The following is a 17,932-nucleotide window of genomic DNA, read 5'->3' on the forward strand; positions in this document are numbered from 1 at the left end:
GTACAATTCATGTACAATAGTTCTGAAGTTGCTCTAACAAACTTTCCTTTATTCAACCACAACATGCGGATACAGTTATAACATCAACAGAGAACTTTGCTGTCTCTGATCCCGCCAGCCAGATTAATAATCGGAAGTTCATAGCAGGTGTTTAAAATCATTAAATCCCGGACGCGTGAAAAGACTACCCTACCTTAATTTTTACGATACTAATTTTAAAAAAACCACCCAACTTCTGTCATGTAATATAGGGGTAATTACTGATTGCGAAACTACAATGTATATTTATGAAACTGCTAGTAAATATAAGGAAAAAAAACACATTTTTTAAAATTGTATTTCTTCAAACATTAACAAGTTCCCCGGCCTGCTACTACAACAGAGACTGCAATAGATGTTTCAGGTTTTTCACCATTTTGCGACGTTCCTGAAAAGAAAAAAAAAGTTAGTGTAAAATGTTGATTAAGTGCACAACTTCATCAGTTACAAGGTACTTAATTAAGGCGAGAAAAAACTGCAATGACAGCGCATTCATTCAGAACCACTGATATATATTTGATATGTCATTCACATTTTCATATCATTCATCTTATTTTTCACAGTCAATGACAAAGAGCAATGAACTTCGTTAATGAAATTTTCTGCTTCACTACTGTGAATATTTGATGCAACGAAATGATATGAGACTATCTGATCATACTTTAGATAACTGTACATTTTTGAAAGATGCACTCTACATACATGTATATATAGACTTCCGTGTGTAATCCAGAACAAAAACAATACAACACAAACCACAATACACACACCATATACATAAATAATGCACAAAATAAGATAAAATGCATATACACAAACATTTATAAATAATATAGTGATATTGAAACGGTATACATGTATCTATATAATTTGGATATAAGTGCAAGGGTTGTTATTAAGCGACTTGGACTGCCTTCAAGATCCTACGCTAGCTGCTACAAAATAGTAAGTCCTGCATAAAGATACATGTACATGTATTGAAAATATTGCTCACTCCACCGCTTGATGAAATTTCAAACCTAAGCATAAAAATAAAAACTAGTTAATAATAAAGACTATTTAGAAGCGGGAATGTATGAAGAAATCAATAGCAAATATCAAAGTGAAGCCACTATGGATTTGGTATAGTGTACCTATACCTACCATATCATTATTGACTACTCGCTCCTCCCACCCCCACCCCACTATCCACCAAGTCGACCAGGGCTATGTAGATTAGCGTTCAATTTCGTACAGCTAACCAGCCTTATTGGATCTTGATGGCAGTCCAGATTGAAAAGCGATATAGTTACATTATCATAGATCATTATTGGTATGACTGTCGTAGTTAAAAAAAGAAAAGATGATCATGTAAATCATCGATAAACAAAGAAAGCGGATTCCAAAACGCATCTTATTAATTCTTCGTTTATATATTGATTGAGTATTAAGTACAATGTACATGTATATCTATAGTGTAGAATTTTACACTTAGTGCTGATTGCAGTATGTACACTTCAAATTTACTGATCTCGACACGCCTTCTATGTATACATATAGTGTATATTGTATGGAATTTTACACTTCGTGCTGATTGCAGTACATGTATGTACACATCAAATTTACTCATCTCGACACGCCTTCTATGTATATATTGTATAGAATTTTACACTTAGTGCTGATTGCAGTATGTACACTTCAAATTTACTCATCTCGACACGCCTTCTATGTATATATTGTACATGTATAGAATTTTACACTTCGTGCTGATTGCAGCATGTACACATCAAATTTACTGACCTCGACACGCCTTCTATGTATATATTGTATAGAATTTTACACTTAGTGCTCATTGCAGTATGTACACATCAAATTTACTGACCTCGACACGCCTTCTATGTATATATTGTATAGAATTTTACACTTCGTGCTGATTGCAGTATGTACACATCAAATTTACTCATCTCGACACGCCTTCTATGTATATATTGTATAGAATTTTACACTTAGCGCTGATTGCAGTATGTACACATCAAATTTACTCATCTCGACACGCCTTCTATGTATATATTGTATAGAATTTTACACTTAGTGCTGATTACAGTATGTCCACATCAAATTTACTCATCTCGACACGCCTTCTATGCATGTGTGTAGTTTACAGTTGCTACATTGTACATAACAGCACAGTAATCTACACGCATGACATTTTAATGTGCTTCGTGAAACGTATGCTGATGTAACTTTAAATAGTGACCCGGTTGAAAAACGACCCCAGGGGTAATTTTTCAACGGATGTTTGATAAATTTTCAATGGTTGAAAATTGACCCAGACCGTTAATTAACGACCTTTCCAAGCTTGAAATTTTGATCCTTCTTAAAAATTACTCTTAGAGATCATTTCTGGTGGAGTCAACAGCATTGAAAAATAACCCTCAATTTTCAAAATGTTTCCTGTACAGTTCACATCTCGGACAAGTGGCAGGGTCATATATTAACATTGAAAAATGACCCCAAATATACACAATGTTTCTCTCAGTCATGTAGTAGGGGTGATATTTCAACATTAAAAGAATGGCATTTTTCAACAGGGTCATTATCTACTGTTACACCGGCGTGATGCATTGCAGTTTATGACCTCATGTATTTTCAAAACTTTTTTTTTTTGTATTTACAGTATACAATGTACTTTCTGTTGAAATTCCAAGTCAATCGACGTAGTATATCTATCTAGATTCATATACGCATTGATCACGAGGAAATTGATATCATTACAATTTGTAGGTATCTGAGGAAAACACATTGGAAATGCAAGTATATAAGAAATGCATTTCATTTTTGAAAATACAATAGGGTATGAACTACATGTACATGCTTCACGCCAGTATAAGTGTTGCAATTTATGCCAAAATGTTTTATAAAACTGAAATTTATTTCTTCTACATATGTACGATCTGGATTTTTGTATAATTGTATGCTATATCAAAAGTGTTTAAGGTCTAATCGGCATATATACTTTAGAAAAGTGTGTGTGTTTTCGTGCTGGGTGCTGCACCCCAAGCTACAACCCTGCCTTTGTTTTGGTAGCATACGTGCCAAGTGCTATAATCTTGATTTTTTAAGTGCCAAATACTAATTCTTTATTACAATACATGCTACGAGTGCTAAAATTACGATTTTTATATGTGCTAAGTGCTACAATTCTTATTTTCTTGCTGGTTCATACATACCATGTATTCTGAGACCTTAATATTCAAAATACAAATAACTACAATAACATCACTATAACAACATGTACAGCCGGGGCCGGTCTGGGGAAAGCAATTAAATACCTGATCATACGACTCCTTAAAAAGCATCGACAAAGAACGTATCACTGAAAATGTTACTTGTAATACACCATACACACACACATATATATATTGGTACTGCTTGTCTCCGAAACTACCTGATACCAGTCAAATGTCGACCACCAGTGCATGGTATCGGCAAGTTGAGACTTGGAATATAAATCTCCGTTATTTCACTATAATGGACCTCGGACAGAGCTAATTTTGTTTGTTTATGAATAAAAACAAGTAATGACAATAAGAATAGGCAGGATTCAAAAGGTTTCCGTGTGTGATATTCTTTGATTAGTATTGTAAACATCTAAACAAATCGCACATTACGCACAGTACTGTGAAATGAAACATATTTATGGGGTCAAACTATCAAAGTTTTTGTCAGACGGATAAGCCAACAAATTCAAATCCCAAACCAAAAGAGAGCGAATTGCCATGATTAAGAACAACAGTCATCATGGACGAAATCAAAAACAATTTTCTCTCTCAAAACAACAGAGATTTTACCCCATGGATTTTAAATTATAGGGTTCTTTGCAGAATTGATTTTGTAAATTTAATAACATTTGAACGGTTTGAATAAATTTGATATCTTACATCTCGCTCATCCTTAACCTTGTTGTACTCATTGTTGTATACTCTGTGACCTTTGCCCTGTGATACGTGATGTGGAATATCTTTCGATCCATGCAAAAGTAACCGAGCCGACTTTATTGTTCCTCTGTTACCGGATCCTTTCTGCAAAATAAAGATAGTGGATTAATCTATAGGACATTAATCTAAATGTTATGATGTTTGTGTGTTTTGTTTTTGGCTTTTTAAGTGATCCAGATAATTGTACTATATATGGGAAGATTTCGTCCTTCTTTTTACATGCCCATTTCGTTTTCTCAATCTGTATAGGCAAATTCAAAATTAGTCATTACTTTTAAGTGGCGAATTTAAAACGGTACCAAAATCGTTTTTAGTGTGTCTTGGCAAAAATGATGTGGGATAAACTTCCTCGATACACAGTCTCGAAGTTAAAGTATGTGATCGCGATCATGTCATGAAGGCAGAAAAAAATATTCTCCTATGTGTAATCCGCCTGATTATCGAGATACTGGTACATGTACATGTATATGGTTATATATAATCTAATTTACAAAATTATCTTTCATGAAAAATAACAGACTACCCTCTGCAGTTGCGGTAACCTAGTAGTTAGGGCGCTTGCTTCGAAACCTGCACGTCCCGGTTTCGATTCTCCTGCTCGGCGATAGCGTCAAATCTGAGGCATTTAACATAGGTACTGACTAATCCTTCCCCAGGCGTCCGTGATTGGTGGTGAAAGGCCTTAAAACGGAGGTCCCATGCCAACGTAGGCATTGGCGCAATAAAAAAAAATGTTTTATTTGTTAAACACTAATGCCCCCATATGGCAGCAAACTGATTCTGGTACCCCAAAAGGTCTTGTCAAAATGAATCACATATGAACTACATGCACGAAAGCCCTATCACTAATCATTCAATAGTTATGGCCTAGGTTAAAGTTTTGCAAAAGCGGGTCAAACTATAAGGTCAAGAGGTCTTATATTTTGATACCAAAAGAACGGTTTTGTGACATGGAAATCGTGTACATTTAATCCATTCAAAAGTTATGGCCAAGGTTAAAGTTTTTGCGGACAAACAGACAAATAGACAGATCAATATCTATATATCCCAAATCTCCGATTACGGGGGATAAAAACCTCCCTGCTGTATCCTTGAGCGAAATGTATATACTTGTATCTAAGTCAAAATCTATGGCACTTAGCTTACAGCTGGTGACACCCACTTTCAAATGCTACGAACACAACAAACAAGTCTCACCATGTCTCTAACTTTAACCTTCCAGGTCCCCGCTGGGTTCTCGCCCCAGGAGTGCACTGACATAAATTTCCACTTGTGGAACCCGTCGCTTGACGCATCCAATGGCCTTTCCTGAAGCATCATAGTTTCAATCCCTTTGAAATTTAAGAAATTGTATCTTTATTAATAAATGCATGATAAATTGTGAACTAGATTTGGTAATGATTTACATATTTGAACGTTGGTAATGAAAAATGTACAAGTAGAACACACCCTAAGCTCATAAAATAAACCAATGTGTGATATAGGTAAGCGTTATTTAGTTAATTACTGAATTCAAATTAAAAGTAAAAAATAAAGCAGAAAAACCATTTTCCAACAATTTTAACAATTCCGTAGGTCACGGAGTTCTTCACACGCGGACAGACGCGCTAAAAAACGAATCTAACTAGATGAAGCAAAATGTGTCTTCATATATAATGGCAAATGATAAGCAGTGTATTTCAATAGAAATTAAACAGAATTATTATAATATAAATATAGGTGTATACAGTCGGTCTACCTTATTCAGTAGCACGCCCTATTCCCTTGTTTGAAGCATTGTTATAATGCTTTCCCTCATTAAATATCGCTGAGTTTTAAGGATTAGAACTTTAACTAGATCATATTACTATTCCCTAAATATCAGTTAATTTCTTGAGTTGTTTTCCATTAACCGTACTCTGCTACATTTGTATGTTTAAAAATACGCATGTACTCACCCATCGCTGATGTAAGATTGATGGCTAAATCCCCACGTTTTGAGTACTCCATATCTAATTCAATTTGCACATGTTCTAGGAAGTTAACCTCATTGCTTTGACCTCTGCATCCCGTTGTTCGAAGTTCTATTTCTAATTCTTGTCCACTGTGGATTGATCTGTGAAACAAAATTTTAGCATGACCTTTTATTTATACATGTATAATAACAGAACGACGAAATGAAGGGACAAGATTTGAAGAACTCTTAATGTAGCTTGGGTTGAGGAAGTGGGAATGAGTTGCCCACAACGCTAACTTTTCTTGACTTCTGAGTCTAGTGTAATTTTCCCTCGCTTTAGCAAAACTGGGGAATAGATCATTTGGGTTTGTCTGATTGACAGCCTGTGTGTCTGTTAAACACCTTGATATCGAGGAATCTCGAGTACCATTTGAGTTTTTGCAATGAAACTTCATATAAAGAGTCTTATCATAAAAGGTTTTTGGGGGCCAAAAGTCATTTTCAGTAGCTGACATGGTAAGTAAAGCCTAATTGTTCCTGGATGACACATGTCTCTGAAAAAACTGTTGGCAGTGAAACGTCTCATGAAAAGTCTATCACAAAAGGATAACACAGTGGTAATTTTAAGGCCAAAAGGTCAAAGATCAGGGTCAAAAGCTCACATAAATAACACATTAATTTAAAATAATACCTCTTATATTGCTGTAAACCTTTACAAGACCTTTTATTCAATGCTCCCCAGCTTAAAAAACAGAACTCGAATATGTAATTTACATTTAGGCTAAATAGAGAGGATATAAATTTACTGATATTTACTTGTTTATTTCGTAATGGCCGTTTGAATATGTTACACAAATTAGAATAGATACTCCGGTAGACTTACTGTGGAAAGTTCTTTAAACTTGTCTGTGTTCCCACTTCACAGATGACTTTTTCAGGAACTGTAACCCAGCCTTGAGACACCTCAACCATGGCTTTGGCATTGAGAAGCCCAAATCCAAACGCATTGTTGACCCAGAAACCAGCACCGTTTTTCCTCCAGCCTGCATTATCCTTTAGAGCGGAATATTCCGCTGTCCATGTGATGAGATGTTGCATATCTCGCCATGTTAAATTAGGACTGAAACATACCGTAACTCTGATGTTACTAAGGCCATGCGTTTGTGAAACAAAAATACTTTCTTCGATTTCTTACAACTTGTACACATTTTAAAATGATTCTTTTTTTTTAGTTCACCAAAGAAAAAATAACATAAGTGCTTCTGCTTTTTAGTGTAATAACTTCAAATCACAGTTGCAATTAAATCACGTGACTTAAAATTGTGAGTTACAAGAAAATTTGCTTAAATAAATAAAGTAATGAAATCTTTGATTAAACTTTTGAAAAAAATATGTTTGCCTCTTAGGTAAATTCAATCTCACAATACACATAATTTGCATGTATCTATAATGATGTTAATTTTTGAGTCGCTTTGAACAAACAAAAAGTACATATCAAAGCCTTGAATCCCTTGTTTTGACCCCTTTACATACATGTAGTATACTACATATACTTGTACCTATGGGGAATTAACTTCTCGTATTTATAGGTCCATGTGATGGTTCTTTAATGTGCCAGTGCCAGCCGCGATATTGTACAGGACCCCGTTTATAAGATCATACTTGACAGACCCGTGATTCTCAATTCTAAATGCCGAGCGTTTGGCGAAGAACAATCACTATCTGTGATGACGTCTTAGGTTTGACAATGGCCACCAAAGCACGAGCGGGACTCGAACTCACGACCCCCGGTTACGAAGCGAACGCGCTACCAATGAGCTACCGCGACAGATGGATTGAAGAAGGTGGAATTCCAGGCATTGTTCTTAGGGAGACTTTACAAAAATCAAAAGTACTGAATAGCGATAAGCTATGAACTCTGGCATTTACATGACATATACATGTAGACGTTAACAAGGTGTAATACTGGTATTTTTACAAACAGCTCTAAATGTACAAATCATATATTACAAACGAAATGAATACTGTATATTGTAAGTTTCTGCTGATACAGTGGGGTTTTTTGGAGTCCGCTTTCTGTAAGGTTGTGTGTGGTCGGTTATACAGATTCATCAGCTACATTGTAGCAATATGGTTAACGGTATTAGCTTCAAGACTGATTGACATTAAGGTTGCTCATTACACCAAGACTTTTCATGACATTATGTCACAAGATGGTGGCTTAAATGTTTTGTGAAATTACATGTATTTGTATCAATCGACTTGTTTGTTTATCATTGTAGCACTCTGGTTAGTGACCCGCAGACATCTGGAGTTCAAATCCGCCAGAGTCTTTTGTTCATATATATATTGAAAAATAGGGTTGTTTTTTTGAAAATCATGTTTTTTATACAAAGATGCATATTTTCTGTCTTTTTCATATATGTATTTATTACATACATGTATCATTACATCGTTCATAATCAAATAATTTTCGTGTGCATTGATTTGAGAAACTCTTCCAAGTTGAAGTGAATCACCTTAATGTAAGACATCATGTTGGACTGCCTCACTGTCTGATATTTCATCGGGATATAGCAGACAGTTAGACTCGTTTTAAGTTCAGCTCGTAGGTGGCGGTTATCCGGAAAAGCGAAATTAATTGGCCAAGTGGTGTTGGAAAAGTTGAAAACAATTGAAAAAAAAAATCCCGCCAACGACATGCAGACAAACTATATAGTGGTTTAAATATTTTACGTACTTAGCTTCGAGAACTAGAGCAAATATTCCTGCAGCTAGGGGTGCAGCGGCAGACGTTCCCGTGTGCTGAGTTGTGCATCTTCCATGTAAATCTGCACTTGCCTGTCAATAAGAAATTTTCTTTTTTGGTTTCTTTACATGTAATTCTATCTTACAACTACACTCAGTTGATTAAGAAACAATGATCGCGTTTTTGTGTATGTTGTAGAATAACCTCCGAGGTCGAGAAATGTCGTTTGTCGAGGCTTTTATATTTCAAACAACATTTCGAGACCAAGGAGGTTATCTTGCAACATACACGAAAACAAGAACTTTATTTCTATTCTACTATGGCTCAGAAATATACAGCCGATCGTTTTCCTATATAGCTACGAATTAGGTTACTGTGACGTCATGGAAGTTTACGAAACGGCCTACATTGTGTTCTGCAGACGAAAAGGTGAGATGGTAGGGGTATTCTAAATCTATTTTGAAGACAGTTATTTCAAATATTTAGTTTAATGTTAACGGATTATATCAATTGCTTGGAATACAGTTGAAGAAAAAACTTGTCTGTGTATCGCCATGTTTACTTGTGTATCGCTCTCGGAATGCAGACGATTGGTTTATACTGAATGACAAATGTTCTTCAGTCATTTATGAAATTGTTTTACAACATACATGTATATTGATTGATTTTTATGATTATGAAATTGAATTATCAGTCATCGACTTCATTGTTGCATTAGCTAAACTCGAAGTGCAGGCGAGATGTGTTTAAATTTTCTCATTATCAGTTAATACGTATGAAGATATACCGTAGAATAATGACCGCGGCATTCCTTTGATCTTTGCGATAACCGTGGTATAATTATACTTCCTTCGCATTCAACAGACAGAATTCCAAAATCTAATAAACATTTGGTAAGATTTTTATTTGAAAAAAGATTATATATGATAATAATACTATGTATATAAACTAATAATTTGAATGCATGCAGATACATGTAGTTGTGGGGAATCAAATCATGAACTTTATAGAAACACAAAAGTGCATAACGCTCAGTTTGTGAAATCAAAAGACTATGAGTACTGGTGTAGCCCGGGTTTGCTGTCATATCAAATGAAAAGTTTGAAAAAAGAATTCCAATTTCAAATGAGTTCATTACGGACTGTTTGTGAAACACCAATCCGAACAAAGGCTCCAAGACTAGTATCAAATTTCTGACAAAGCGAGTGTAACCAGTGTCTTTTAGAAATATAAATATTGTTAACGTACACTGTGCATGTAGTTCTAAGTGAAGAGGTTGTTTGAAGGAACTTTGTTACAATGAAATAAAATGAAAGTATTTGCGTTTATAGTAGAAATTCACCCAAAAGGAGTACTAACTTGATATGCCCTAAGAGAAGGCAGCTTTTCAAAACAAAACTGTACATGTAAAATAGTATGGAATTCACTTATTTATTATCAATTTTTTTTATACAAGAAAAACTTTCAGCTTCGAAATTTTAATATTTAGAGATATCGGTATTTTATTATATGGCAAAGCTAAAACCAATTCTGTTTCAATGTCAGATTGTACGTGTGAAATACCACTAACAACTAGTGCAAAAAGCTGAATAATTCACAAGCGCGCCGTCTTCCTACTCCTCAATTCTTCTTTGAATTCTGATATTACTCTCATAAAATGACTCCTCTTATTGTATTGAAAAATATTTCTCGTTATTGTTAATTTCTAAGAATATTAAAATTGAAACACTCTTGGTGGTGTTAAACATGTATATTGCGTTTGTTTAAAACGCAGAAATGTATATTTAATCTTGTGTTGATCAATAATTTATCTGGTGTTAAAATAATTAATTTCAACAATCTACTTCTTAATTAAGGATTTAATGTGGTAAATAAACTGCATGTACAGACGAAACGAGGAGTAGAGGTAAATGAAAACCGATCTGGTGATTTAGTTTGTTTCTATTTTATGTATTCCAGTAACTGAGACGTACTATTCTCTGGTCGTTGTAAGCACCACTAGAGTATGCTGATGCAATTGTTGACGCACATTTCTCTGCATACCAGGGAGTGTGGAGGTGCTGTGACGCGCTGTTGATAGAGATCGTATAGATACTTCCTGTGTACCCATCACAGTCACAGTTGTCTCCCAGGCGACCTCCATTACCGGAGGCCCAGGCGTATATCACTCCCTTTCCTCCTCGCCCCTAATTAGAAAAAAAAACCAAACCAACACTATAGAATACATGTACTTTGATTAACAATTCAAAATAACACCCTGGCAGAAATGGAGATTCCACGATATTTGCAAGTTAGTTAACGGTTTTTTACCAACACGAGTTCCTTGGCTTTCTTTTTATGAATACAAAATACGGGATTTTTACCGAGTGTCGTTTACACCCCAAACGTTTTTTGTGAGGAAAGATACTGACAGAATGTACAGAAATATGAAAAAATAACTACAACTGGCTGAAACACACTAAAACGAATAGATCTGAAAATACAAGGTACCCAGGTTGCAATGCTGAACATCATCTCCAAACAAATTAGTAAAAACTAAATAAACAGCCTCCGAGAAAATATCTGGACAAAATGCATCTACGGACGAAGGTACAGACGGAATGAAACCAATATACCCCACCCGGTTTCGTTTGTAAAACAAGATAGGATATGGGTATCCCCATATCCATAACATATATACATTGTCAAAGGTAGAATGACCTCATAATAATGTTTAAACAAAGAAGGCCGCGAGCGTAGGGATATGAATTTTTATTTTTCTTGTCTAAGAAAAAGATCGGCTTTTCGATTCGTTTTACCTTTAATCTGATTATTTTCATGTAATACATATTCATCGATAATCCAAACATGTGTTATAACACCGCACCTGCTAATTATGAATGGGACTTTTTCCAGCGCAATATTTTGTACGACTCGGGCTTGAATAGATAGTGTGTACTGATTGAATATATCAAAAATTAAAATTAAAAACTACAGAATGGATTGCAGGTAAGTTTGACAACAGACAACAGCGATCTGAGGATGACAGGTGCTAAGAAAGAGGGCTTGGGAGTGATGGCGGAGGTCTGTAATCTCGGAACGCTCTTGCATCATTTGAATTCGTTATCTATGGACCATATATACAGCGCTTTGTCTGTTTTTGATTACAATGGGGACTTGTTTATCCCTTACCTCTTTGATTCCCTTTTCAAAAGCCTTCATGGCAAGCTGACCTGGACCTTCTACCGTTTTCCCATCATCGTTCGGCCCCCAGGAGGCGCTGTATACGTCAACGTAAGTATGGTTGAAAGCAATGGCGGATGCCTCCAAATGGTCTGTGACGCGACCATCCAACATTCGGACTCCTGTAATGGACGAAAAAAAAGTCCAAATAATTCATAAGTAAACTACGATCGGCAAACACCTTACTATTACGTTAATGTCTGTCAGCGAGAAATTGTATTGAATTACATCATTTCATCAAGTCCATATCTACCCTATACTTAGATTGTATTGATTGATCGTATCTTGCTTAACGTCTCGCTCGAGAAGACCGGTGAGGGGCTTCAAATTTAGGCCTATGCTCGGCGCTTATGGCCATTGAGGGTTTTTTTAGCGTGCCACACTACTGTGACACGGGTCATCTGTTTTTAAGGTCATCTCCGAGGACCTGTGACATTCACATCTGATGCCGAGCGTTTGGCGATGGAACTGTCATTACCTGTTTTAACGACTTCGGTCTGTCGCGGCCGGGATTCGAACCCCGGCCTTCCGCATGCTGGGCGAACGTTCTAACCTCTCGGCCACCGCGGCGGTCCCAATACTTAGAGATGCTTATTAGGTGTTTTTTTATGCAGCAGTAACAATGATTTCATAGCTACATGTGATGCTGAAACCCCTTAATAAATATCCAATTAATGATTACCTCCAATCCTTGAGTTGTATGCAACACCAACTCCACATTTGCTGTTATTTGCTACCATGGCAATTTCACCAGCACATCTAGTACCGTGTCTTCAAAATCAAAATGTGCAAAACATATTTTTAAAGAATTGTTGTACATGTATTCTGAAGTCATTTAAGGTAGTCAATGTATAATGACCATATTTCATATCTAGTAAATGGATGGTGTGATTTTTGTAATCGTGGTATCATTTTCATGGGTTCATCAAATAAAAATAATCCATCATAGAGATTTTCAAAATTTTGTTTACTGCTTGATTTATTTCACCTAGAATTTAGCATTGAAATCTATGAGAAGAGCATGTTTTATCAAAACATTTTTATAAGAAATGATATTTTCATACAAAGTTCCATACATCTTCTCTATATGAAATAAAATTAATCATTTACCACATACATTTTTAGAAAATTAGATATTTCTTATTTTTACAAAGGGCAAAAGTCTCAAGTGCAAAAAGGCCAGCTTCTAATCATTTACCAGCCATGTGAATTTCATCTACTTCATCATCATCATTATTTAACAATAAACATTTTTATTATATAGCTAATAAATAGTATATGATAAAATCTGCATAAAATCTAGAGAATGTTAGTGTTCAATATCCTGAGAATTTATTGAACACTAACTTTGCATTACGTAAATCGTGTGCGCCCGAAACATTCCGAGTATGAGCGTTCAATATTGACCTTACCGTAACGACGTAAACAAGCCAAATTGGCAGACGACGGTCCTCCGAATCTCTAACAGTATCACAGGGGTGGGGAATTCTTAGACTTAAAAGTGGGTTTACTGTGGGGTTTTTTGGTCCTCCCCCCATAAAAAGCCACTCAGCGGGCTGTTGTAGCTTTTGTTTTCACTTCAAAGCCAATCAACTCTGATAAAACAATATATATGGTAAAATAAAGTATTTTTACTCCAGCATCATATTTTATTCTAAAAGTATATTTGCGCATGCCGAAAAGAAACTTCATGATTATCATGTCAGATTTTATAAACAGAATATGAATAGTTGGGTAATTTCTTATAGTACATATACATATTCTGTGCATGACATAAGAGTATTACACCTGGAGCTGTGTATGATGAAATCAATAAGATATTACATGAATTTATGAAAGAAAGAAAATAAGACAGCCATGTATATTTAGCATAGTATTTTTTAGATGCGACTTTTACAAGCACATTAATGTGTTACATTATTGGTACTACAAGTCCACAACATTTACGAATTGATTATCAATTTTTCAAATTTATATTTTAAAAAAATTCAAAACAACGAGAGTTTGAGGAAAACCAGTTACCAACAATTCTCCAATCGGAACTCCTCGGACCTTTCCGGCAAGCAAGAAAAACACAGAAAAGGCCCGAGAAATTGAAATGATTTCAGACGACATTTATTGTCGGGTCAAAGGTCAGAGTGAAAAAAAATCACGAGTGTGACGACACGAGGAAGATATTGTCCGGACATGATATCAATCAGCAGTAAGCCACCCCTACGGTGAGGGCTGGCAAAGGAAACTGCGCATGTACTATTTTCTACCCGAGATCAACGTGTAAAAAATAAAGACGTGTTTGTCATCAAAGTACAACTAACCTGATGGTTTATTCTTTTACATTTTACAATGGTAAGCCGACAGCAAAGCACTAATTGTATGTCTAATGTAAATTTAACAGGCAGTGCATGATCGTCACTCATGTTTAATTATCCGATTTATGGTTACAATTTTTAGATTCCTTATTTCTTGCTGAAAACTGACGGTTAGATTACATTAATTTGTGTTTAAATCCTGAATTGCTTCCGTTTCTCTTGAAATGTCATGACTGAACTTTTTTGTGTTTTGTTAAACTGAATTCCCAATAACGACTTTTTAACATTTTAAAAGTATTTGCAAGATTTGGAAAAGAAGAAATAACCACATGATTTGATCCCCATTTCAAGATTTTAAAAACACTTTCTGGTAAGAAACTAAATCAAATATGATACCAGTCATAACTTAAACCAAATACTAATTACAGATGGGTCAGAAATAGTACAACTAGTTTACTGGTATTTTTCTTTCTTTTTTTACACAATCGATGCTGTAAATTGTTTTAGTTTCAATTTCTTTTACACTAACACGAATTAACAATTTGTGTTACTAAACAAGGAATTCATGGATACCTTAATTTATTTATTTTTTACGTGAAAACAAAGATAAAAGTGTTCATCTTACTAGCATTTGGTGCAACTAGTTAGTCTTTATTGTATTAGTATTGTGCTATACCATGTGAATAGATAAAAGGTACATGCATGAGGACCATGGACCTTAACAGTCAGGAGCGTGAACTTGTGCCCAATACTTTTTTCCCTTAAAAATATCTGACAATAAAATATTTTCAATTCAAAGGTGACCTGAGTATGCACATTATTTACTCTTTAGAAATCATTGTGTTAGCTGTGAGCGTTGTCTGCTTCTCTATTGTCATATACTGCTCAATAACAGAAACGCATGGTACAATTTCATATTCATTATAAGACCTGAGAAATACTTAATAATTGATTTATTGATAACTCAAAAATAATGTAAACGCTGGATTAATAATCAAAGTATCATAGCCACTAATGATAATTACAGTCATTCACAGTTCAAGGTCACCCAAGTTCAATATCTAGTGCCCCCTCCCCCCAATGACTGCCTGACAACGCCTTCCCATGGACGTAATTACGATCCTAAAAACTGTCAAGGGATATTGTTTCACTCTAGCTACAGAGCTTGGGCCAGTTGTTACATAGTCTGAGGTTGTCTTTGGCGGATGCGTCTACCCAGTTCATCCTATGCATGTCCGATTGAGTTGAAATCTGGAGATTTGGATGGCCAAGAAAGAAACTGGATATTGTGTCTGCAGAACATCAATTGTTAGATGAGCAGTATGTGGTCTGATGTTGTCATATTGGAAATACTGCTCCGAGATGCTGCATTATTGGAACCATGTGTAGCTGTATTACTTAATCAATATACCGTTGAGCCGTCAAAGTACCCTGTATGTGAATCAATGCTGTCCTGCCTGTATATGATATTGCTGCCCACATCATAATACTACCCCCCTCCAAACCGGACAGCCTCCTGGATGCAATTTTGCGCAAAACGTTCATTTTGGCACCTATACACTCCGAGTCTTCCATCAGGCCTCTGCAGGAAAGAAATTGAGATTCATCGCTGAACCAAACTGTCCACCAGCGTTGCCGCGACAATACTCTACGAGTCTGAGACCAATAAAACGGTTCCGGTAATGTTGCGGGGTCAGAACACTGCCTCAGACAAGTCTGTGCGCTCTAATCCCAGCATTCCGTAGTCGATTGCGAACAGACTAATCTGATATTCTGCGAATCCCAGGAATGGCAGATCTGTAGATGACGCTGTTGTGAATTGTTGAAGATGACGTAATCGGATGAAGCAATCCTATGCTGCTGATGGCACGCGTTGTCTACCTGCTCTATGATGACCGCTTGTCATGCTGCTGATATCTGCTACAAAGGCGAGATATGATGCTTTGTGCAACATTGAAATCTCTTGCAAAGGCTATTTGTGACATACCTGCTTCCAGTCGTTCAATTGTGTTGTTGCGTTGAGCATCATTTAGGCGCGGCATTTCTCAAAATGCGGTTGCTTTAATGACAACGCAAACATCTAGAACACGTGCATTCAGAGAGTTACAGAGACCGATTTTAGGATTTGATGAAAACATGTTTTATGGTCTTCCAATTCTATACAATACCTATCCAGGAAACAATAGCGTTAGATGTAACAAGGAATGATCAGGCGATTCATTCTAGACCCCAAAAATGAATGAAAATATTATTTGAAAAGATTCAGCAAAAAATAACTACCATGCGTTTCTTTATTTACTTTTATCAGTTTACTTTGTACTAGATGATAGATATATTGGTATATCTTTCATACACAATTCTTTTATAGGAGATTTAGTTTTATCGCAACTAAATGCGAGTTTCTATTTGAGTTCTGAAAGCCTTTTAGTAGAAAATCAAGTGCTCACAAAGATGCACATAGTTTGCGTACTTGATATACAGGAATAAAGAGGACATTTTGAAAAGATGTCAATGTATTAATATTATTATCCTAAACCAGAACTTACTCCTTAACCATGGTATATGAACTTCATATTTGTGGTAGACAGTCAGTTGCTCATTATGATAATGCGAAGATTTTCTGCTGAATGTCCAGAAATGCAGATGTAATGTATTTTCAATATATAATCGGCTTTTCCTCAACCTGTGCCTCAATCCAGATTCCATGAACTTCAGAAGTTTTATAACCGAAGAGGGCTCATTGCATCTCAATATTATAATGATATAGTTTGATAAAGACAATTTTTGATCAAAATGCAGCTTTCTTCATTGCGAAAGGCTAAGATAACGAACAGTGATCAATCTCTAACTCCTGTAAGGAATAAAAGATAGAAAGCTGGGCAAACACGGACCCCTGGATATACCAGAGGTGGGATCGGGTGCCTAGGAGGAGCAAGCATTCCCTGTCCATCGGTCACATCCGCCCTATATCTTGATCAGGTAAACGGAGTTATCCGTATTCAAAATCAGTGTGCCAAGAATGGCCTAACAATCAGTATGAAACACGTCATACTGCATTTAACCCAATGATAGGTTGTATTGGCAAACTAGATCGTTATAACGACCATAGACTTTGCGAAATGCTGGCTTTAAACGAGATTGTTGAAACCCCTGCACCATCAATTTGTTTTTCAGTAGTATATGATTAACCTAGTCTTACCTGGGGCTTGAACACAGGGCAAATGAATTTTTGCAAAATTCAAAGAGGGCTCATTATAATCATCCAAACAGTTTACTTGTTTGATGTCCAGGAGTAAATAAGATTTTCTAAAACGTACTGCATGTTCAACATATGATCAACTAAGCCCCTCATAAATTACACACTGCTCAGTATAATCATACAAACAGTTTATCTGCTTAATGTCCAGCAGTGAAGAAGATTGTTCCTTTGCAATATATGACCAATAAAAGGTGAAGATAACAAACAGTAATGAAACTCCTATAATCAATACAAAATAGATAGTTGGGTAAAGACGGACCCCTGGACACACCAGAGGTGGGGTGATGTGCCTAGGAGGAGTAAGCATCTCCTGTCGACCGGTCACACCCACCGTGAGCCCTATATATTTACCAGGCAAACGGAGTTATCCGTAGTCAAAACCAGTGTGCAAAGAACGGCCTAACAACCGGTATGACACGTCAAACAGAATTTTACCTAATG

The 17,932-nt window shown here is 35.9% G+C and overlaps 1 protein-coding gene across 3 annotated transcripts in view; it reads right to left on the reverse strand.

The window, feature by feature from the left end:
* Positions 1 to 321: 321 nt before the first annotated feature.
* The window catches only part of LOC125649115 (neuroendocrine convertase 1-like), a 47,130-nt gene continuing 29,519 nt past the window's right edge, over positions 322 to 17,932 (reverse strand). Inside the window, exons 7-16 of one of the 3 annotated variants that reach the window (XM_048876349.2) lie at positions 12,606 to 12,694; positions 11,873 to 12,045; positions 10,675 to 10,887; positions 8,693 to 8,793; positions 6,836 to 7,072; positions 5,954 to 6,111; positions 5,214 to 5,347; positions 3,960 to 4,100; positions 3,249 to 3,263; positions 322 to 427 (exon numbers count right to left, since the gene is read on the reverse strand). In XM_048876349.2, coding sequence (XP_048732306.1) covers positions 374 to 427; positions 3,249 to 3,263; positions 3,960 to 4,100; positions 5,214 to 5,347; positions 5,954 to 6,111; positions 6,836 to 7,072; positions 8,693 to 8,793; positions 10,675 to 10,887; positions 11,873 to 12,045; positions 12,606 to 12,694 — 1,315 coding nt within the window. In that variant the 3' untranslated portion in view covers positions 322 to 373. Of the gene's footprint in view, positions 4,101 to 5,213; positions 5,348 to 5,953; positions 6,112 to 6,835; positions 7,073 to 8,692; positions 8,794 to 10,674; positions 10,888 to 11,872; positions 12,046 to 12,605; positions 12,695 to 17,932 lie in introns of all 3 variants that reach the window. The other 2 variants (XM_048876350.2, XM_056164718.1) reach the window with 2 other exon arrangements.

The sequence above is a fragment of the Ostrea edulis genome, chromosome 5, assembly GCF_947568905.1.
Source record: "Ostrea edulis chromosome 5, xbOstEdul1.1, whole genome shotgun sequence".
In the NCBI taxonomy this organism is placed as follows: Eukaryota; Metazoa; Mollusca; class Bivalvia; order Ostreida; family Ostreidae; genus Ostrea; species Ostrea edulis.